Raw genomic sequence first — 24,592 nt, 5'->3', positions numbered from 1 at the left:
GAGCCACTTTGGAAGACAGTTTGGGAGTCTCTTACAAAGATAAACATTGTTTTACCATACACTATAACAATCACTCTTCAAGCCATTTACCCAATTAAGTTGAAAAGTTATGGCCAGAAAAAATCTGCAAATACACATTTATGGCAGATATGTTCATAATCACCAAGCAATCAAGTTTTCCTTCAATAGGTGAATGGATGAACAAACTGTGGTAGATCCATATAATGGAATATTATGCAGCAAGAAGAGTAAATGAACTATTGAGCACTCAAAAGACGTAGAGAAACCCTAAGTGGATATTACTAAGTGAAAGAAATCAATGTGAGAAATCTATATACTATAGAGTTCCAACTACAGGATACTCTGGAAAAGATAAAACTGGAGAAATAGTAGAAAATCCAGTGATTTCCTGGGATTTGAAATAGGGGTGGTGGGAAATGAATGAATACATGAAGGTTAGGGGATTTTTAGGGTGGTGAAGCTATATGATACTGTAATGCTGTACTGACATTGCACATTTGTCAAAACCCATACAACTATACAACAAAAAGAGTCAGCCTAAAGTGTATTATTGACTTTAGTTTATAATAATATATCAATATCACTTAATTAGTTGTAATAAAAGTACCATCTTCATGCAAGTTGTTAATTATAGGGGCAACTATTGGGAATGGGGAACTGGTATATGGAAACTCCCTACTATTCCATTTTTTAAATAAATTAAAATAAAAAAATAAAAACATTTTGTATTGAGTGAGTTTGTTTTCTAATAAAATAAAGTATAATAGCTGAGTTGAATTTTGGTTCTTTAATGTATAAATAGTATTGCACATAGGCTCTAACTCAATTTTTCTTTTAGCTATAAGATCAAATTAAGTAGATCTTACTTGATGCTATAGTATTATAACATTAGTGTGTGTGTGTGCATAACAGTATATAGTATTATACAGTATATGCAGCTGAAACATTTCTACTGAGGTACAGGTGATAGAAGTAAAGCATTTGATAGATAGGACTCCATTATTAAGATAGCTATTTATAATGTACATTTTAGGAAACTTCTATTTCAGGAAATCTATTGTTAAGCAACATTATCCTTCCAACTATTTTCATTTGATTTGAAAAGTCATTTTCAAAAATGGAAATGACATATCCCACCAGCAATCTTTTTAAAGTTTTGAGACATTTTTTCTACAATATTGATTTAATAAGGATTAACACATTTCAAAAATTCTTTCAATATTTTCATTGTGAAAGTATTTATTTTTGTTGCTGTAACAACCAGAAACTGATGTGAGAAGACAGATAGTGTTTCTCTTTCTTCACACACAGTACTTGAGATGACAATTACTATTCCAACCTTTAACTACAGAGTTGATATTCTTTTATTAACCTGTGATCAAGTTGTATGGAGTTGGGTCAGGCCAAGGAAGACTAACAGTGATGTTAAAATGTTCCCCAGGTCTCCTCCTACCTCACTTCCCCTCTGCTCCTCCATGGCTCACACTATGACACAGTTGGTTCTAATCTCCCCTGGCAATTCTCCCTCTGCCCCAATCCTAGTTTTTAAGATTTCATGGCCTCATTTTCTTTGCTTCAAGACTGTGCTTTGAGTTTGAAAAATTACAGATTACATGCTAATTCAATTTAATACATTAGTAGTTGAAAATAGCCTAAACCAAATCTCCATAGGGGGATGTGGATTTTAATAGTGATGTGGAAATACATCTTATCTTAAATAAACTTTGAGTGATAGAAATTTAGTCAGCAGGTCAGGTCAGAGGATGTATCACCATGGCAAGGAGGATTTCCTCTAAGCTCACCTAACCATAGACTGCTGTTGGTGTGTCCCGGGGATTAGGAGTGGAATATGTGGGGAGATGGAAGAGAAGCTGTTAACTCTCAGAATTTTCTCTTAACTGTGTTGAACCTTGTGCTTAGGATTTTATAATTTTTTTTCTTATTCCATCTGACATAATTTTAGCAACTTTGGAACAAATGAGTTCTAAGGTGAATGGAATGAGTTTTTAGGTTGAATAGATACTTTTTTTAGTTACCTGCTAGAACAAATGGATAACGTTGGATATACAGAGCTAGAAAATGCTTTGGGCTAGGTAGAAAGATAAAGAACTCTTTATGCAGAGTCTCAGCTCTAGGGACAAATGCTTTGGGTTGTTGTTAGAAATTAAAAATAAGCAGAAGGCTTAGAAACAGCCAAACTTATTGCTATACAAAACAAAATTTAATGTAAGCTCTGTTTTGAAGACAGCAGATTTTTTTTAGTACCTTCTACATTCTATCTTCTTAATGCTTGTGTGTTATTTAACATCGTCCTGACAGCCACGGAAGCAATGGACAAAGCAGAAGAAGTGGAATAGATATTAGTGGCAGACAAACTGAACATATCAGAAAGTTTCAAGTGATCACATGTAGAAAAGTTACTGGTAATATAGTCTTGTTCTCTAATGAGGAACTGAGAAATTCTGCAGCCCACACGAGTGACTAGTAACCTCAAGCTTTTGCCTTTTGCCGTATACTGTGATGTCGTCAACTGCTAAGAATATTCTACTAGCATGATCCTAGAAACTGGGGATGGAAAAGCCTTTTAAGATTCTAGTTTATAAGTTTCATTCGCATCTTTTCATTGTTTTCTTTTCTTCCTCCCTATCAGAGTGTTTATTAGGAAAAAATTGGTTCAAGCTACATCATTTATCTTTACAGTGCTTTTCATTAAAAGATGTGATCCTGTGTTTTCTTTCCACAGATCCAGGACTACATAGGCAGCTGTATTTTTTGCAAAGACCATCCAGTGTAGTAGCCATTGAAGGAAAAGATGCCATCCTGGAGTGCTGTGTTTCTGGCTATCCTCCCCCGAGTTTTACCTGGTTACGAGGAGAGGAAGTCGTCCAACTCAGGTATTACACATTGAAGACTTCTGTGAAGTATATGTCATTGTTTATCTTTCTCATTTGCTAAAGGCACCTAGAAATACTAGGGTTTTTAATGATAATTGATTTCCTCCCACATTCCTTGACATTATACAATATACGGAAGATTTTTATCCACTGGGATAAAGAGATGGAGGACAGAGTCAAAATCCATGAGATCAATTCAGAAAAGAAGTTCAGAAAGCCAGTGTTGCTGTTAAAATAACACTGTCCAAAAAATATTCAGCAAAGATACCTTGGAGAATCTCATCCTAAGGAAGTGGTATAGTGAAATATTTATTAAGAAATTAAAATTTTCTGATTTGAAATATATAGCATGTCATTATAGGGTCTGTGAAATTTTTTTCAGGTCCAGTTGTACCTTTCATATTCCAGATGTAACAAATATTTAAGATAAAACAAAAGGAGAACATGGCTGGCTTTGAATTAGTAGACGTTCATATTAAAGCGTAGTTAGAAAGTAAACTCTTAATAGAATGGAGCGCTTAGTCTGAAACGTTTTGATTAAATGGATTTCACTTAAGAAATTAATTTTATTGATTTGGAGGTATGGTGTACTCCTTTTTAACACTTCTGTTTTCTATGATGAGAGAGGATCATAGACCATAACTTTCACCTCCCACCTATATTATAACAACACTATATGGTGTGGTGTCACTATACTTCTGAGAACATGAAAGCATGTGAGAAATCTGTTTGTAGCTTTAGCATGTCAAATGTGTTCTCTGAATGTAGCCAGATATTCCTGGTACACAATGAAATGTGGCTTTGTACAAAGATTACTAAATTGGATGTCAGGACACAAGACATTGCCTTCCACTGTGGGGAATCACTTTTCTGGTACTTGTGGTCCTCAAATCCAAAATAAGAGAATTGGGCCAGATTATCTGTAAATTTCTTTTCAGTATTAAGCTTGGTTCCAAGTTTAATCTGTTTAATTTCTTTGACCACTGCCTTCCAGTGGGATTGGTTTACCTTGAATCGATTTTTGATCAATAAATGTGATGTTATCAAAGCCTCATAAAATAGACTCTCTTTCTAATTTGATAATTTGATCTTTTGTGGAGTTTATCTAAACCTCTGAGTACATTGCCTGGTATACACCTAAATATCCCTACATTAATCTGCTCTCTAATTTTATATGCCTATGTCTTTCAGGTCCAAAAAGTATTCTTTACTGGGTGGAAGCAATCTGCTTATCTCCAATGTGACAGATGATGATAGTGGAACTTACACCTGTGTTGTTACATATAAAAATGAGAATATTAGTGCCTCTGCAGAGCTCACGGTCTTGGGTAAGTCAATGGCTCAAGATTCATTTACACTGCCCTTTTCAAAATGCATCACTGTGACACTTTAAATGCTTATTCCTGAATTACCTCTTGTGCTTATCAGTATGAAATTATGAAGTCCCAGTGTTTCACACATGTCCTTTCTCTACTTTGATTAATTGCATAGGGATTAAATGCAGTGTTTGAATACTTGCTCATTGACTAAAATCCAGATGCATCACTCTTTAGTCCAATTATTCCAATGATACAACTGAAACCTATGGAAAATTATTAATAAACAAATGTCTTAAGCAGCAAAAGAGTTAAATATAAAAGGGGAGATTCCTAAATATTTTATCTGGGGAAAGTAAATGAAGGGATGAATGAGAGAAATTGTATAAACAATATGCACTGGAGTGGAAAAGTCAGATATCCCTTGAGATGACAGGGTCCCTGACATTAAATTCAAATGTCTTGGTAAGATTGTTTTGTTAATATGGAAATACTGTAGATGTGATGTTGAAAGTGAACCATTAAAATCAAATGCATCTAAGGAAAATTTTCATAGAAAGAATCTTTAAAGAAATTTAAGAGGCACGGATGTTACATATTATTCAGAAAGGTAGGGTTACCTCATACCATTGCAAATTAATAATTGTTATATAGGGTACGTACTCAAACACGTCTTTTATCATCTACCCCAGATTGTTTTTAGTCAGTTTCATTTGAATCATGTAATTTGGAGAAAGTGCTTTACCATTTGAATTCCAATTGCTTTTTCCTGTAACAACAGCAAAAATTGTTTACCAGTCTTTGGATTTTTGCCTCTGGAATAAATCTTTTTACCTTGTAAAAAGCCTAGGAAAAATCATAGACTTTTTAAAAGTTATTCAGTAGAAATGAAAAGATATGGTATGCCTAGTGCATCTGCTAACCTGCATCATAATATTATTCTATCCATTTTACTTTTTGGCTTTAAAGTTTATTCAGAAAGTGCTTTCATCTTCAGATAGGGTAATGATGTATGTGAGAGTGAGACAATGGAGTTGTTTGTTCTTTGATCAAACTGTAAATATTAAACTAAGAATAAGCAAAGGACTTTAATTCTTTGGTTTTAGAGATAGCATTATTCTAACTGAAACATCAGCTTGTCTTTAAAATGGTAGCAATTTAATGTAGTCATTTCATGTGGAAGTTTTTTGGTGAAACAAAGAACTTTTACATTTGTAACATCAAAGTATAGCAACACATGATGGCTATATAGAAATTATATTGTAATATATACTGCTGATCATAAGGCAAATGCAGTCATAGAATTTATAATTATAGGTAAACTTATAATTGCAAATATATGAGATCAGATTTTATATCAAATTAATACACAGTATTTAGACACACGATGCTTCATATTGATATCAAGCCAAATGCATATAAATTAGGATTTCTGAGAAATTAGCCAAAAAATATATGTAGGGTCATACATATATACACACACACTGACATTCATAGCTTCTTCTTTTGTGTGTTCCTGTGTATATGTGTATGTTCTCCAGTTCTATATTGTTGAGCATTATCTTGTTTCCATGTTCTATTTAAACACCCATAGATACACAGACACACACACACACACACACACACACACACACACACTCACACACACAACACCAAAAACACTTTGATGATTATTCTTCTGTATCTTTGTCAGTTATTTGCTTATATCCTAAGGAAAATTATCACAAAAAATGTTCATACCCACACCAGCAGTGCAAGAATTGCCTGTCTCTGAAAGAATACATTTCTTTCCATGCCCCAATATTTGCCTAACAACTTTATAAAATGGAGTCTCTTTGTTTTAATTTGCATCCTTATTAAATTTGTTTCTTTTTATACTTTTACTGGACATTTGCATTTTGCATTTTGTGAGTTACCTATCAATCTTTTTGACCTTCATATATTTATTTTTTTTAATTTTTTTAATGTTTTTATTTATTTTTGAGACAGAGAGAGACAGAGCATGAATGGGGGAGGGTCAGAGAGAGAGGGAGACACAGAATCGGAAGCAGGCTCAGGCTCTGAGCCATCAGCCCAGAGCCCGACGCGGGGCTCGAACTCATGGACCGCAAGATCGTGACCTGAGCTGAAGTCGGATGCTTAACCGACTGAGCCACCCAGGCGCCCCGACCTTCATATATTTATTAAAATATTCATCTTTATTTTGTTTATTTGCAGGAACTCTTTATATAGGAAGAAGAGTAACTGTGCTGTGTAGTCTCTTTGTGTATATATTTTGTTGTTTCTGTTTTTTGTTTTTATTTTACATTTTATATAGGGTATCACATAGTTTTCTTTATGGATGCTTTCTTTGTTGCTATTAGACTCAAATTTTATTCTAAATAAATCACTCTAGTTCCAAAAATCTCATTATAGATTACATGTTGAATCTATAAATTAGAAGCATTATTAATTTAAAAAATGCAGTTGTGTTTATGTCTTGGGAATTTTTTTTTAATTTTCTTGGTAACGGGCATTCGTTTTAAATGTTTATTTATTCTGAAAGAGAGAGAACGTGAATGGGGAAAGGGCAGAGAGAGGGGGAGAGAGAGAATCCCAAGCATCCACACTGTCAGAGCATGACATGGGGCTTGATCTCATGAACCATGAGATTATGACCTGAGATAAAATCAAGAGTCAGACGCTTAACCGATGAGCCATCCAGATGCCCCAGGGTATAAATTTTAAAGATCTCCCACAGACCTAGTATGATCTATAACTATTATAGAAGGCATGCCTTAATTCAGGAGATAATCATAATTCTATTTAACTCATCTACCCAGGCTAAAAATAAACGTTGATATAATAAAACCTTTGATATAGTCATTGACTATTCTGATACAAAGTTAAGCTCATCCTGCAGGACTAAGTTTATATAGAAAATGTAATTTATTACTTTCCTTTTTTAAGTAAAAGATGAAAAGATATGAACTTCATTATCAGTGTTATCCAAATAGTTTTCATCAGTTTTAAGAATTTAACCATAATGTAAATTATTCACAAGATAAAATCCCGCAAGAAATCCAAGCTTGTGCTTATAAGCTTTAATAATGCATTTTATCAGGCTTTTGTTTTGCCTTTCAAATCATGGTTCTTTTTTGCACTTAGACTGGCTTTGAATGTGAACCTGCTTGAACTAAGACTATTTAAGTATGATATCATTTTGTACACAACGAGAGAAATTCTGTGGTCTTCCTCAAGAGTTTCAGAGTTAATAAACATTAAATATATTTAAAGAATTTACACTATAAAGTGGATATTAAAAGTTCCATAATAGGGGGGGCCTGGGTGGCTCAGTCAGTTAAGTCTTGGACTTCAGCTCAGGTCATGATCTCACAGCTTGGGGGTTTGAGCCCTGCATCAGGCTCTGCACTGAAAGCATAGAACCTGCTTTGGATTCTCTGTTTCCCTCTCTCTCTCTCTGCCCCTCCCTGGCTTGTGCACTCTCCATATCTCTCTCTCTCTCTCAAAAATAAAAAATAAACATTTTTTAAAGAGTTCCATAATAGTTAAACCTCTTGGGGAAATCTGTATTAGACAGGATTAAGGGCAACTTATTTAAAGTGCATATGACTAAAATAAATAAATAAATAAATAAATAAATAAATAAATAAATAAATTCCTAATAATAACCATTTATGTTAATGTTTATGATCTATTGGACTGCACTAGGTTCTGGGAAACCTACAAAATGTTTGAGGTCTGGCTTCATTAGGTTTGTAGTGTAATTACAGATTCATACAATTAATTGCCCTAATTGCCCCCAGTGAATTGCCTGCCTTTTGAGTATGTTTTTTTTTTTCCCTCAATTTTGTATGTTTACATGGAATCTGTGAAGATATGAAGAGTTGATAGTCTTTGCTCTCATAAAAGACAGAACCTGAGTAAGTGGTGGCAGGCAAAGTCTTAAAAAGGAGATTGCAGAGGGAGGAATTCTGAACAGTGTTATATTCTGTTTAAAGCACTAGTGCTATGATTATTTTTTTAAACTTTGTTTTTCAGAAAAGAACTAAAGAATGGTATTCTGTCCATTATTATTTCCCAGATAACTAGCTTTCTGGCTCAAGAATTATAATGACCCTTAATAAACATTCAGGAGATTTGCCTGATTTATTTTCTAAGCTTTACCTTAGGCCTAGATTGATTCAATGTCTGAATCAATGCAGAAATGCATATTTCAAAAAGATATGGGATCTTTAACCAATGAAGTGTCTGGCCTTGGACAAACCCTGTGCATTGTCCATATACATGCAGAAGGAGATGGGTGGAAAATTCACTCTTGAGGAGAAGCCATGGGATCTAACATTGGTGACAAAATGAAAACAGTCTTGAGCTTTCTCAAAAGGATTCTAGAATTCTTTTTAAAGCTGTTTGCAGCAATATAAACAATATACACTATTAAAAGTTGACCTTTGTGTACAGGTTTTCTCAATTATTTGCCTTATCAACTTTCTAGAGGAATGTTGGTTAGAATTAGCATAATCTGGCTTTGTAGAACATAAAAAAGTCTGTTAGATCAGTCCTTTGCACATAATTGATAACCTGTAACTAGATCTAAGAGTTCTCATATCCTCTTCCCTGCCACTCTAAGTAACACATATCACTCCATGTGGTACTTGACTTTATACTTCTCCCAAGAAAACACCTCTGAAAAGAAATCCTTTGGGGCAGGTGTTTTGCCTGCCTAAGACTTTTGCTTTGGGGACAGAAACCTATGGGTTCATCCTCTAGGAATGTGTTCAGAATGGTTCTCTACTGACATGCAGCATGCTAAGCTCACACAGATATGTTCTTTTTTTTGAAATTTTTTAAATGTTTATTTATTTTTGAGAGAGAGACAGACTGTGAGCAGGGGAGGGGCAGAGAGAGGAGGAGACACAAAATCTGAAGTAGCTCCAGGCTCTGAGTTGTCAGCACAAATCCCCAGACATGGGGCTCGAACCCACGAACCATGAGACCATGACCTGAGCTGAAGTCGGATGCTCAACTGACTGAGTCATCCAGACACCCCTGTACTTTTTTTTAAGTGCCATGATGATAATAAATTTTTTAGTATCCTATAGTCAAAAAGCTGATGAACAAAAAGTTATTCTACAGTATCATTAACTAAGCATTCACATTTTTTTTTATGAAATTTATTGACAAATTGGTTTCCATACAACACCCAGTGCTCATCCCAAAAGGTGCCCTCCTCAATACCCATCACCCACCCTCCCCTCTCTCCCACCCCCCATCAACCCTCAGTTTGTTCTCAGTTTTTAACAGTCTCTTATGCTTTGGCTCTCTCCCACTCTAACCTCTTTTTTTTTTTTTTCCTTCCCCTCCCCCATGGGTCCCTGTTAAGTTTCTCAGGATCCACATAAGAGTGAAACCATATGGTATCTGTCTTTCTCTGTATGGCTTATTTCACTTAGCATTACACTCTCCAGTTCCATCCAGGTTGCTACAAAAGGCCATATTTCATTTTTTCTCATTGCCACATAGTACTCCATTGTGTATATATACCACAATTTCTTTATCCATTCATCAGTTGATGGACATTTAGGCTCTTTCCATAATTTGGCTATTGTTGAGAGTGCTGCTATGAACATTGGGGTACAAGTGCCCCTATGCATCAGTACTCCTGTATCCCTTGGATAAATTCCTAGCAGTGCTATTGCTGGGTCATAGGGTAGGTCTATTTTTAATTTTCTGAGGAACCTCCACACTGCTTTCCAGAGCGGCTGCACCAATTTGCATTCCCACCAACAGTGCAAGAGGGTTCCCGTTTCTCCACATCCTCTCCAGCATCTATAGTCTCCTGATTTGTTCATTTTGGCCACTCTGACTGGCGTGAGGTGATACCTGAGTGTGGTTTTGATTTGTATTTCCCTGATAAGGAGCGACGCTGAACATCTTTTCATGTGTCTGTTGGCCATCTGGATGTCTTCTTTAGAGAAGTGTCTATTCATGTTTTCTGCCCATTTCTTCACTGGGTTATTTGTTTTTCGGGTGTGGAGTTTGGTGAGCTCTTTATAGATTTTAGATACTAGCCCTTTGTCCGATATGTCATTTGCAAATATCTTTTCCCATTCCGTTGGTTGCCTTTTAGTTTTTTTGGTTGTTTCCTTTGCTGTGCAGAAGCTTTTTATCTTCATAAGGTCCCAGTAATTCACTTTTGCTTTTAATTCCCTTGCCTTTGGGGATGTGTCAAGTAAGAGATTGCTACGGCTGAGGTCAGAGAGGTCTTTTCCTGCTTTCTCCTCTAAGGTTTTGATGGTTTCCTGTCTCACATTTAGGTCCTTTATCCATTTTGAGTTTATTTTTGTAAATGGTGTGAGAAAGTGGTCTAGTTTCAACCTTCTGCATGTTGCTGTCCAGTTCTCCCAGCACCATTTGTTAAAGAGGCTGTCTTTTTTCCATTGGATGTTCTTTCCTGCTTTGTCAAAGATGAGTTGGCCATACGTTTGTGGGTCTAGTTCTGGGGTTTCTATTCTATTCCATTGGTCTGTGTGTCTGTTTTTGTGCCAATACCATGCTGTCTTGATGATGACAGCTTTGTAGTAGAGGCTAAAGTCTGGGATTGTGATGCCTCCTGCTTTGGTCTTCTTCTTCAAAATTCCTTTGGCTATTCGGGGCCTTTTGTGGTTCCATATGAATTTTAGGATTGCTTGTTCTAATTTCGAGAAGAATGCTGGTGCAATTTTGATTGGGATTGCATTGAATGTGTAGATAGCTTTGGGTAGTATTGACATTTTGACAATATTTATTTTTCCAATCCATGAGCAGGGAATGTCTTTCCATTTCTTTAAGTCTTCTTCAATTACCTTCATAAGCTTTCTATAGTTTTCAGCATACAGATCCTTTACATCTTTGGTTAGATTTATTCCTAGGTATTTTATGCTTCTTGGTGCAATTGTGAATGGGATCATTTTCTTTATTTGTCTTTCTGTTGCTTCATTGTTAGTGTATAAGAATGCAACTGATTTCTGGACATTGATTTTGTATCCTGCAACTTTGCTGAATTCATGTATCAGTTCTAGCAGACTTTTGGTGGAGTCTATCGGATTTTCCATGTATAATATCATGTCATCTGCAAAAAGCGAAAGCTTGACTTCATCTTTGCCAATTTTGATGCCTTTGATTTCCTTTTGTTGTCTGATTGCTGATGCTAGAACTTCCAGCACTATGTTAAACAACAGCGGTGAGAGTGGGCATCCCTGTCGTGTTCCTGATCTCAGGGAAAAAGCTCTCAGTTTTTCCCCATTGAGGATGATGTTAGCTGTGGGCTTTTCATAAATGGCTTTTATGATCTTTAAGTATGTTCCTTCTATCCCGACTTTCTCAAGGGTTTTTATTAAGAAAGGGTGCTGGATTTTGTCAAAGGCCTTTTCTGCATCGATTGACAGGATCATATGGTTCTTCTCTTTTTTTTTTGTTAATGTGATGTATCACGTTGATTGATTTGCGAATGTTGAACCAGCCCTGCATCCCAGGAATGAATCCCACTTGATCATGGTGAATAATTCTTTTTATATGCTGTTGAATTCGATTTGCTAGTATCTTATTGAGAATTTTTGCATCCATATTCATCAGGGATATTGGCCTGTAGTTCTCTTTTTTTACTGGGTCTCTGTCTGGTTTAGGAATCAAAGTAATACTGGCTTCATAGAATGAGTCTGGAAGTTTTCCTTCCCTTTCTATTTCTTGGAATAGCTTGAGAAGGATAGGTATTATCTCTGCTTTAAATGTCTGGTAGAACTCCCCTGGGAAGCCATCTGGTCCTGGACTCTTATTTGTTGGGAGATTTTTGATAACCGATTCAATTTCTTCGCTGGTTATGGGTCTGTTCAAGCTTTCTATTTCCTCCTGATTGAGTTTTGGAAGAGTGTGGGTGTTCAGGAATGTGTCCATTTCTTCCAGGTTGTCCAATTTGTTGGCATATAATTTTTCATAGTATTCCCTGATAATTGTTTGTATCTCTGAGGGATTGGTTGTAATAATTCCATTTTCATTCATGATTTTATCTATTTGGGTCATCTCCCTTTTCTTTTTGAGAAGCCTGGCTAGAGGTTTGTCAATTTTGTTTATTTTTTCAAAAAACCAACTCTTGGTTTCGTTGATCTGCTCTACAGTTTTTTTAGATTCTATATTGTTTATTTCTGCTCTGATCTTTATTATTTCTCTTCTTCTGCTGGGTTTAGGCTGCCTTTGCTGTTCTGCTTCTATTTCCTTTAGGTGTGCTGTTAGATTTTGTATTTGGGATTTTTCTTGTTTCTTGAGATAGGCCTGGATTGCAATGTATTTTCCTCTCAGGACTGCCTTCGCTGCGTCCCAAAGCATTTGGATTGTTGTATTTTCATTTTCGTTTGTTTCCATATATTTTTTGATTTCTTCTCTAATTGCCTGGTTGACCCACTCATTTGTTAGTAGGGTGTTCTTTAACCTCCACGCTTTTGGAGGTTTTCCAGACTTTTTCCTGTGGTTGATTTCAAGCTTCATAGCATTGTGGTCTGAAAGTATGCATGGTATAATTTCAATTCTTGTAAACTTATGAAGGGCTGTTTTGTGACCCAGTATATGATCTATCTTGGAGAATGTTCCATGTGCACTCGAGAAGAAAGTATATTCTGTTGCTTTGGGATGCAGAGTTCTAAATATATGTCAAGTCCATCTGATCCAATGTCTCATTCAGGGCCCTTGTTTCTTTATTGACTGTGTGTCTAGATGATCTATCCATTTCTGTAAGTGGGGTGTTAAAGTCCCCTGCAATTACCACATTCTTATCAATAAGGTTGCTTCTGTTTATGAGTAATTGTTTTATATACTTGGGGGCTCCGGTATTCGGCGCATAGACATTTATAATTGTTAGCTCTTCCTGATGGATAGACCCTGTAACTATTATATAATGTCCTTCTTCATCTCTTGTTACAGCCTTTAATTTAAAGTCTAGTTTGTCTGATATAAGTATGGCTACTCCAGCTTTCTTTTGGCTTCCAGTAGCATGATAAATAGTTCTCCATCCCCTCACTCTGAATCTAAAGGTGTCCTCAGGTCTAAAATGAGTCTCTTGTAGACAGCAAATAGATGGGTCTTGTTTTTTTATCCATTCTGATACCCTATGTCTTTTGGTTGGCGCATTTAATCCGTTTACATTCAGTGTTATTATAGAAAGATACGGGTTTAGAGTCATTGTGATGTCTGTATGTTTATGCTTGTAGTGATGTCTCTGGTACTTTGTCTCACAGGGTCCCCCTTAGGATCTCTTGTAGGGCTGGTTTAGTGGTGACAAATTCCTTCAGTTTTTGTTTGTTTGGGAAGACCTTTATCTCTCCTTCTATTCTAAATGACAGACTTGCTGGATAAAGGATTCTCGGCTGCATATTTTTGCTGTCTAGCACCCTGAAAATCTCGTGCCAATTCTTTCTGGCCTGCCAAGTTTCAAAAGAGAGATCAGTCACGAGTCTTATAGGTCTCCCTTTATATGTGAGGGCACGTTTACCCCTTGCTGCTTTCAGAATTTTCTCTTTATCCTTGTATTTTGCCAGTTTCACTATGATATGTCGTGCAGAAGATCGATTCAAGTTACGTCTGAAGGGAGTTCTCTGTGCCTCTTGGATTTCAATGCCTTTTTCCTTCCCCAGTTCAGGGAAGTTCTCAGCTATTATTTCTTCAAGTACCCCTTCAGCACCTTTCCCTCTCTCTTCCTCCTCTGGAATACCAATTATGCGTATATTATTTCTTTTTAGTGTATCACTTAGTTCTCTAATTTTCCCCTCATACTCCTGGATTTTTTTATCTTTCTTTTTCTCAGCTTCCTCTTTTTCCATAACTTTATCTTCTAGTTCACCTATTCTCTCCTCTGCCTCTTCCATCCGAGCTGTGGTGGTTTGCATTTTGTTTTGCATTTCCTTTAAAGCGTTTTTCAGCTCCTCGTGACTGTTCCTTAGTCCCTTGATCTCTGTAGCAAGAGATTCTCTGCTGTCCTGTATACTGTTTTCCAGCCCAGCGATTAATTTTATGACTATTATTCTAAATTCACTTTCTGTTATATTATTTAAGTCCTTTTTGATCAGCTCATTAGCTGTTGTTATTTCCTGGAGATTCTTCTGAGGGGAATTCTTCCGCTTGGTCATTTTGGATAGTCCCTGGTGTGGTGAAGACCTGCAGGGCACTTCCCCTGTGCTGTGGTGTATAACTGGAGTTGGTGGGCGGGGCCGCAGTCAGTCCTGATGTCTGCCCCCAGCCCACCGCTGGGGCCACGGTCAAACTGGTGTGTGCCTTCTCTTCCCCTCTCCTAGGGGCGGGATTCACTGTGGGGTGGCGTGGCCCGTCTGGGCTACTTGCACACTGCCAGGCTTGTGATGCTGGGGATCTGGCGTATTAGCTGGGGTGGGAAGGCAAGGTGCACGGCGGGAGGGGGGGCAGGCTTAGCTCGCTTCTCCTTAGGTGATCCACTTCAGGAGGGGCCCTGTGGCAGCCGGAGGGAGTCAGATCCGCTGCCGGGGGTTTGGCTCCGCAGAAGCACAGAGTTGGGTGTTTGCGCGGAGCGAGCAATTTCCCTGGCCGGAACCGGTTCCCTTTGGGATTTTGGCTGGGGGATGGGCGGGGGAGATGGCGCTGGCGAGCGCCTTTGTTCCCCGCCAAACTGAGCTCTGTCGTCCGGGGGCTCCGCAGCTCACCCTCCCTTTGTCCTCCAGCCTTCCCGCTTTCCGAGCAGAGCTGTTAACTTATGACCTCCCAGACGCTAAGTCGCGCTTGCTGTCGGAACACAGTCCGTCAGGCCCCTCCGCTTTTGCAAGCCGGACTCGGGGGCTCTGCTTGGCCGGCGAGCCGCCCCTCCGCCCCGGCTCCCTCCCGCCAGTCCGTGGAGCGCGCACCGCCTCGCCGCCCTTCCTACCCTCTTCCGTGGGCCTCTCGTCTGCACTTGGGTCCGGTGACTCCGTTCTGCTAATCCTCTGGCGGTTTTCTGGGTTATTTAGGCAGGTGTAGGTGGAATCTAAGTGATCAGCAGGACGCGCGGTGAGCCCAGCGTCCTCCTACGCCGCCATCTTCCTGCGCCTCCCGCTATGAAGTCTTTTAAGCAAAGGCAGCATTCACATTTTTATTCCCTAAATTACATAAGTCTTAATGTTTTGTATATTTATATTGATCAGACATTAAATAATAGTCATTGGTAAGAAATTATGGGCTACTGAAATGAAATAAACAATGTTTATGACCTTTAGAATTAAAAAAAATTTTTTAACGTTTATTCATTTTTGAGAGACAGAGAGACAGAGTGTGAGTGGGGGAGGGGCAGAGAGAGGGAGACAGAATCTGAAGCAGGCTCCAGGCTCTGAGCTGTCAGCACAGACCGACGTGGGGCTCAAACTCACAAACTGTGAGATTATGACCTGAGCCAAAGTCATATGTGTAACTAACTGAGCCACCCAGGGGCCCCTGACCTTTACAATTTTTTACTTTATACCATTTATTTTCTTTTTTCTTTCTTTTTTTTCCTTCATTTTTTTGCATTTTTTTTTAAATTTAAATCCAAGTTATTAACATATAGTGTAATAATGATTTCAGGAATAAAATTTAGTGATTTATTGGTTACAAAACCCAGTGCTCATCCCAACAAGTGTCCTCCTTAATGTCCCTTGCCCATTTACTCCATCCCTCTACCCCAACCCTCAGTTTGTTGTCTGTAGTTCAGAGTCTCTTATGGTTTGTCTTCCTCTCTGCTTTTATATTATTTTTGCTTCCTTTCCCTTATGTTTATCTGTTTGGTTTCTTAAGTTCCACATATGAGTGAAATCATAAGATATTTGTCTTATTTGACTGACTTATTGCACTTAGCATAATATACTCTAGTTCTGTCCACATTGTTGCAAATGGCAAGATTTCATTCTTTTGATCGCTGAGTAATATTTCACTGTTTTTCCCCATTGAGTATATTAGCTGTGGGTCTTTAGTATATGGTCGTTATGATCTTGAGGTATGATCCTTCTATCCCTATTTTCTTGACAGTTTTGGTTTTTTGTTTTGTTTTTTAGAAATGAGGCTGTGTTTTGTCAAATGCTTTCTCTGCATCTATTGATAGGATCATGTGGTTCTTATCCTTTCTTTTATTAATGTGATGTTCACATTTATTGATTTGTGGATATTGAACCAGACTTGCATCCCAGGAATAAATCCCACTTGATTGTGGTGAATGATTCTTTTAATGTATTGTTGGATCCAGTTTGTGAGTATCTTGTTGAGAATTTTTGCATTCGTGTTCATCAGGGAAATTGGTCTGTAGTTCTCTTTTATATTGGGGTCTTTGGTTTTGTAATCAAGGAAATGCTGGCATGGTAGAATGAGTTTGGCAGTTTTCCTTCCATTTCTATTTTTTGGAACAGCTTCAAAAGAATAGGTATTAACGCTTCTGTGAAAGTTTGGTAGACTTCCCTTGGAAAGCCATCAGGGTCTGGACTCTTATTTGTTAGAAGATTTTTGATTGCTGATTCAATTTATTTACTAGTTATGGATCTGTTTAAATTTTCTATTTCTTCCTGTTTCTGTTTTGGTAGTTTATATGTTTCTAGGAATTTGTCCATTTCTTTCAGATTGCCAAATTTGTTGACATATAATTGCTCATAATATTCTCTGATTACTGTTTGTATTTCAGTGGTGTTGGTTGTGATCTCTCCTCTTTCCTTCATGATTTTATTTACTTGGGTCCTTTTCTTTTTCTTTTTGATTAATCTGGCTAGGGGCTTATTAGTTTTGTTAATTCATTTAAAGAATCAGCTCCTGGTTTCATTGATCTATTCTACTGTTTTTTGTTTTGTTTTGTTTTAATTTTGATATCATTGATTTCTGTTCTAATCATTATTTCCCTTCCTCTGCTGGTTTTGGGCTTTTTTGCTGTTCTTCTTCCAGCTCTTTTAGGTATAAAGTTAGGTGGTGTATTTGAGACCTTTCTTCCTTCTTTATGAAGGCCTGGATTGCTGTATACTTCCCTCTTATGACTGCCTTTGCTGCATCCCAGAGATTTGGGCCTGTCATATTTTCATTTTCATTGGCTTCCGTTGACTTTTTAATTTTGTCTTTAATTTCTTGGTTAACCCATTCATTCTTTAGTCTCCAAGTATTTATGGTCTTTCCAATTTTCTTCCTGTGGTTGACTTTGGGTTTCATAGTGTTGTGGTCTGAAAATATGCAAGGTATGATCTTCATCTTTTTGTACTGTTGAGGGCTGATTTGTGACCCATTATGTGGAGAATGTTCCATGTGCACGCGAGAAGAATGTCACACAGATAAGTTCTTTAAGCTCAATGGCACTGGATTAAACATATTAAATTATATTTTAATGTATATAGTATATATACATACATTTACCTTGTACATACATATACATGTGTATATGCATATATATACATGCAATATACATATATAATACATATATATTTCCTATTTCTAAGAAAATTGTTCTTCAAAATCCCTTCCCATATTCTTTCAAATGCATATGATTATCTCAACCATTACATAATGTACTGATTCTGCAAATAGATAATAGACCAATCTACTCAGAAAGGTTTAGAAAAGTCATCTTAAAAGTGAGTTAAGAAGACAGCAGATTAATATTTCCAGTAGAAGTTAAAAACCCTTCTTAAAAACTATCATTTTGTAACATGGTGGGACAGGAAAATGCCAACAGTAGCTCACTTTCTTCTGAAAATGCTTAAGAATAATGAAAACGATGGCTAGGTGTATAGTGACATAACCAAGCATGACTTATAGGCCCAGATATACAACTAAACCACGGCATCCATAGTGTCATGGCCACTGACAGTTGAGTGCATCTTTTGTTCTCTGTCAGGCACTCTTTGGGCATAGAAACATGCATATGACACCATTCCTGGCCTGAAAGATTAGTTAGGTAAACAGACAGGAAGTAGGCAATTACTAGAAAAACCAAAGAAAAGTTGGAAAAGAGGGAGGTAAGGGACCCCAAAAAACAGTTCATCAACAATGAAGGAAGGGAGTTGGGGGTTGGGAGAAAGGATGAGGAGAGAGATTCTGAGCAGAGGAAGTAAGCCAGCAAAGGTATGGAGATAAACCAGGGATGGGGAAGAGGAAGTCATCTAATATGACTGAAAATTGTGGGTCCAAAGGGAGTCTGATAGTGGATGCGGAAAGTGGTATAGATAGTGAATGGTTTGTTCCTGTGGTTAGGTTTTTATCTTGAGGGCAGTGGAAAGACACAAACTGATTTTTGGGCTGTGCCTTATTGGTTATTTCATATTGGCCATTATTTAATTCCCTAATCCTCAATTCCTTCATTTGTAAAGGATGATAATTACTTCCTTGTAGGGCTTAATGATTGCTTAAGTATGAAATTTGAGAGAGAAGGATTGTGGAATAGGAGGCATGGTTTGGGGAGCTGTGGGAAATAAAGAAAAATAAGATGTTCTTCCAGCCCTCAGCAGAATCCTAAATCATAGTTGCAAAAATTAAACAAAAACAAAACAAAACAAAAACGAAATGCCACAAATATTAAAACATCTTATGCAACCTCTCCATACCAATTTTTCCTCACCTACAAAAATGTACAAAGCAACAATGGGTCCCTATATAATTCTCATGAATCCTGGAGATTCCTTGTGGCACAAGGATGGTATCCAAATTTGTAAAGCATTTTATCTTTTTTAGCTTCCTCTGTGTCCCTACAGCCTACTATCCATGCTTTCTTCCCAGCTATATTGTGAGAATAAACAGACACTGTGTCTTGTCCATCTTGGCCACTCAAAACCTTGGTTTGTTCTCTGGCCCATCTGAGCTTTAAACATAAACATAAGGAATATAATTATATATGTGTTGTATATAAGTTATATAACTTTCTATGAAAATATTTTTTAAGCTCTTTATGGCGACTCATGTGCTTTTATAGGACATTGCTATAGACTGAATTCTTTCTCCCCAAATCCATAGGTTGAAGCCTTAATCACCAATGTGACTGTATTTGGAGATAGACCTTTTATTAAGCAGGTAATTAAGATTAAATGGAGTCCTAAGAATGGAGCCCTAATCCAATAGGAATGACATCTTTATAAGAAGATGAGGCATCAGAGCTCTCTCTCTCTCTCTCTCTCTCTCTCTCTCTCTCTCTCCCAGTGCAAACACACAGAAAATGGGGCATGTGGGGACACAGAGTGGGTACCATCTCCAAGCCAAGGAGTGATGTCTCACCAGAAATCAACCCTGCTGCCACCTTGATCTTAAACTCCTAGACTTCAGAACTGTGAAAAAATAAGTTTATGTTGTCTAAGCCACCCAGTCTGTGGTGATATTTTGTTATAGCAGCCACAGCGGGTGAATATAACCACAGAAAGAGTAGTTGTACTGTGCATTATACTGCTAAAAAGATTCTTGATTAGTTTTGTAGAAGCATAAACTACAACAAAGAAGTATATCACCAACACTTATATATTGTTAATACCAAGGATCTTAAACTTCCAAGAGTGTGAAAAAAGAGCAATGAATCAAAAGCTATTTTTCTGTTTATATACTAGGTTATGTGTAGTTCAAAGACCTAAATATCCCCTGGCTTATTTTTTCTTTAGTATCATCATCTTTTTATTTAGTAATTTATAAACATAAGGTATTACTAACATTTTAGATCCTATAATTTTGAATGATATGTCCCAATTTTAATAACAAATACATCATTAACTATGAAGAAACTCTGTTTTCTCTTTTTTAACTCAATTCTTAGATATGCTCTATAAATTCAATTTGCTACAGCAAGCATGCAGATGTTCACACTCCATCAACTCTCAGATATGTCTGGTAATGGAAGGAAATATGGTAATTAAAAATGGATATGATGCTGTGTCCTTTTATTTTTTTGCTTATGCTTTAGTTTTATCATTTTTTACTGAAACAAACGTGATGCGTTGCTACTTTATGAGCACGTATAACTGGTCAAAGAGAGAACTGACCCATTCCTTTGTTTGGAGAGTAACTGGGACATCCACCTCCAGTCACGTGTTCAGTTGCTGCCTTTCTAAACTTGCTGTTGAATCACCAATGTTGGGTTTTGGGCTTATGTTCTTAGCTATAAACAAAAAGTAGTTATAGAATATATTAATAAAGGTAATATTTACCCCTCTATTATAGTGTATAACTCTTTGTTTGAATGGAGTTCTTCTGAATTTAGAACATCACTGCTTCTTCCCAAGTAGCAGTGCTTAAATTTCATGTCTACCTATAATTGGCCTTTATGAGCAGTGACCCCCTCACCCATATGCATTTAATGGTTATAGTCATAAAAGCAGTGTCTTAGGTAAGTTTCTATTGATTATCTTTCATAGGGTAATTGCCAAATGGATCCTAATGAAATTAGTTAAGAGGCTTTCTTTTTCATGTAGGGATATGATCCCAAATGTACATGATAAAAATGCATAACATAAGGAAGAATTAAATTTTAAAAAATCAAAATAATCTATTTGCTGTTTCTTCCTATACTATGTTGATTTCTTATTATAGTTACTTTTGTTCACCTGAAATCATAGCCATTATGAGTGTGCAAAAATTCTATCCAAAATAGTGTTTAGGAGATCCTGTTGAATGTATTAGAAGAAACATGGTATGTTCAGGCTGTTAGTGTAAAGTGATTCAGTATTTAAATTGCAGTTCTACCATCTGTGGAAATACTGGTTGCATTTGTGACAGGATTTATTTTTCATCATGCCGATATTTGTTTAAAGACCTACTATGTAATCTCTACTTCCTTCCCTCTTTCACTGGAAAAACAATTTGAACAGTTTTTTGCATTTATCCTTGAGATGGCTATGAATCTATTTTTTTTTCTTTCTCAGAAAAAGGAGGAAGTTAGTAGAGGCTCCAGGAGAAAGGCTAAGGTGATGTAGTAATTCAGAGCATTAAAAAGGCAGTCTAAGGCTATGATTTTAATTAGCCCTAACAATCTAAGCAAGGTGAATTGACCATCTGTGATTTAGAGGGAGGGCTGCTAATAGTAGCAAAAAGCTGCCCAAAGGGCATTCCATGCCAAAGTTGTCCTGAGGTACCACACGTACAGATTATCCCAGAAAGAGTTGGACTGTGATAGAACTCAAACTGCATTAAGACAGGAGTGCTTTCACTAAAGTTAGCAAGAGTTAGCATCAGTCGTGCCTGCCAATTTTGAAAGGCTGGAGAGCAAAAGTGTGACATTTCTTTCTGTACTTTCAACTTCTACTACCACTTGGTGGCAGTGAGTGTGCCTAAAGGCAAAATGCACCAACTTGAAAACATATCTTTAAATGGTAGACTCTATTAAAGTAAAACATTTGGAGTTCTGTCTATACATTTGTTGACTTATTTATCCACTTGTTCAACAAATATGTATTTAAAGTGTGATAAGTTTCTTGCCTAATGCTTTAAAACAGCTTTATAGAGATACCATTCATTGTAACTCGCATACTAGACAACTTCACATTTAAAGTCTACAATTTAATGGTGTCAACATAATTATAGATGTTTATGACCCTATCTGACCACAGTGAATTTTAGAACACCTTCTTCACCTCAGAAAGAAACACTGTACTCTGTCATCCCCCATCCTCCTGTTCTCTCTTTTCCCTCTACCTTACCAACACCCTTAAGCAACCATAAGTCTACTTTCCATCTCTGTAGATTTCTCTATTTTGGAAATTTTACAATAATGTAATTATAGAATATATTGCATTTAGTGACTTGTTTCTTTAACTCAGTAAAACATTTTCAAGGGTCAACTTTGTTATAGTGTGTTTGAGTAGTTCATTCCTTCTTATGGCCAAATGATATTCCATTGTGTAGATATACCATGTTTTATTTATTCATTAGTTGATGGGCATTAGGATCATGTCTACTTTTGCCTATTGTTAATAATTCTGTATAAACAGAAAGTTTTTGTGTGGACTGATGGTTTCAGTTCTCTTGAGTATATACCTAGGAGTGGAACCACTGTGTCCTATGGTAACTCCATGCTTAATCATTTGAGGAACTGCTGATGTTTTCCAAAGAGACTATACCATTTTGCATTCCTACTAGCAATGCATGAACATTTCTATTTCTCTACATCCTCATCAATACTTGTTATTAGCTAACTTTTCTTTCTTTTTTTTTTTAAATCTAGCTGGCCTCATGAGTGTCAAGTGGTATCTCATTGTGGGTATGCTTTGCATTCCCCTGATGTTGAGTATCTTTTCATGGATTTATTGGCCATTTATATATCTTTCTTAAAGAAATGCCTTTTCAGATCCTTTGTCCATTTTATTTTTTTAAGTTTATTTATGAGAGAGAGGGAGAGTGCATGCACACCTGGGGGAGGGGCAGAGAGAGAGAGAGAGGAAGAGAATTCCAAGCAGCCGCTGCACTATCAGTGCAGAGCCCAACCTGGGGCTCCATCCCATGAACCATGAAATCATGACCTGAGCTGAAACCAAGAGTCGGAGGCTTAGCTGGCTGAGCCACCCAGGTGCCCCCACCTTTGCCCATTTTAGATTGGGTTGTTTGTCTTTTTATTGTTGAGTTATAATGGCTTCTTTCTGGGCATATGTGTGTGGGGTGAGGTATACCACTTTCATAGGAACAGGCTAAATGGAATGCCACACAGAGAAAGTGCTGAGGGCAACATGAAGTCACCAGCTATCTGGGTGAAAACATTTGAGTTCAGAAAGAATAATTTTGTGTGTGTGTGTTTTGTTGTTCTTTTAAACTGATGCTGTATCACATAGGCACAATGCTTTTTGATCTTTGGATCATGTGCACCCATGCAGCGACCCTTCTCCCTTCCCTGTGCTTCCATATTTTCCTGTTAATTCCACTGTTACCATACAACACACTGGTTAGGCAGTTTCTCAAGGGAGAAGGGTTGTATCTTAGTCATTGTCATGTCCCCAATGCCTTACGTATTAGTTGGCATGAATTAAACATTTAAGAATATGTAAGAAATGTACATTTTGTTTCTTCTAGAATTGAATTTGGATTTTCATCCTGAATGTCGAACTTCAGTATGTGGGAAAAAAAAAAGCAAACAAACAATTCTCATTCATTTAGTTCTTCTTGTGACCAAAAAAGAAAATCTTTGTACACAATGCTCAGACTGCAGGTGTTCTTTCTCATTTTATCTATATTCTTGTTGTTCAGAAAAGCTGTTGCTATGCAATAGTAATAAAAATTTTGCTTTTCTAAACAGCAATAGCAATATGTCAGTATTTAATCCCTGTGAAACACATTTTGGGTACAAGTTCAGAATGAATAAAATGGACAAAGTTAAAGTTGCAGCAACGATACAGTTAAGTGAGGCATCTAATACAGATGAAGGCTAAAAAGTCCTGTTCACCAACATTCCCAGAGCCGTATGTGTATTGTTAGGTATTCCTAATAAAAACGAAAAAAATAAGCAAAATAAGATGAAACAAAAAAATCATCTGTGATTACCTGAGTTTGGAAAATGTTGGCTCAAACAGAGTTGAATTAAATAGGTATATACTTCAGGAGTTGTCAGAATCTCCAACAGGCTAATTTTTGAGAAATACTATGTGCAATTAGGAAGGAGTGTAAGGTTGAAAGTGTTGGTTTTTTCCCCCTGTATTTGGAGACTGAAAGAGAGCTTCAGGTGAAGAATGTCCTGCTATCAGCAGAAAAGCTATTCCACTTTGGCCTATAGGTAGTGGCCATTTACTGTATACATTTTTATGGAGATTGCCTACCCTATTAAAAGAGGATTTTTACCATGATTAATGGGTGCACCTGATTTTTTATTCTTGCAGTTCAGACCCATTACACATTCTGTAAAAAGCAACATGATGATGCCACTTTAATCACAGCCCAATGCTTCTCTCCTGCTAAGAAAAATAAATATGATATTAGTGAGTTTGTATCCACTGCTTCTTTAGAGAACCAGCAAAGAAAATAATTAGCCCAAGTGATTACATTATATAATTCAATTTTCCCTTGGTATGTTCTTACTGACATTCAAAAAGTAGTTAGTGAATCCAACTGCCAAATGCTCAGTAATAACACTTTATCACCAATTTACAGTGCATGAAAACAAAAGAAATTTTAAATGAGCTGGGGGATTGTGGTGTGTGTGTGTGTGTGTGTGTGTGTGTGTGTGTGAGAGAGAGAGAGAGAGAGAGAGAGAGAGAGAGAGAGAGAGAGAGAGAGAGAGAGAGAGATTCTTAAAGGGTGGTTAGCCAGATAGATGTGGGGATTGTGCACATAATACTGTTTCTCCTTTGGAATGATAATTTAGCTTGCAAAATATCTAGGGAACTAAGACGACACAGGGTCATTATGTAGATATATGTAGGAAGGAAAAGTGTC

The 24,592-nt window shown here is 37.0% G+C and overlaps 1 protein-coding gene across 1 annotated transcript in view; it reads left to right on the top strand.

Annotated features, from left to right (window-relative positions):
- The window catches only part of DCC (DCC netrin 1 receptor), a 689,897-nt gene that overhangs the window by 139,124 nt on the left and 526,181 nt on the right, over positions 1-24,592 (top strand). The window contains 2 exon segments of the mRNA XM_032595323.1: positions 2,765-2,915; positions 4,107-4,243. Of these exon segments, the coding sequence (XP_032451214.1) occupies positions 2,765-2,915; positions 4,107-4,243 (288 nt within the window).

The sequence above is a fragment of the Lynx canadensis genome, chromosome D3 (genome assembly GCF_007474595.2).
Source record: "Lynx canadensis isolate LIC74 chromosome D3, mLynCan4.pri.v2, whole genome shotgun sequence".
NCBI lineage: Eukaryota > Metazoa > Chordata > Mammalia > Carnivora > Felidae > Lynx > Lynx canadensis.
This window is presented reverse-complemented; position numbering and strand designations above follow the sequence as displayed.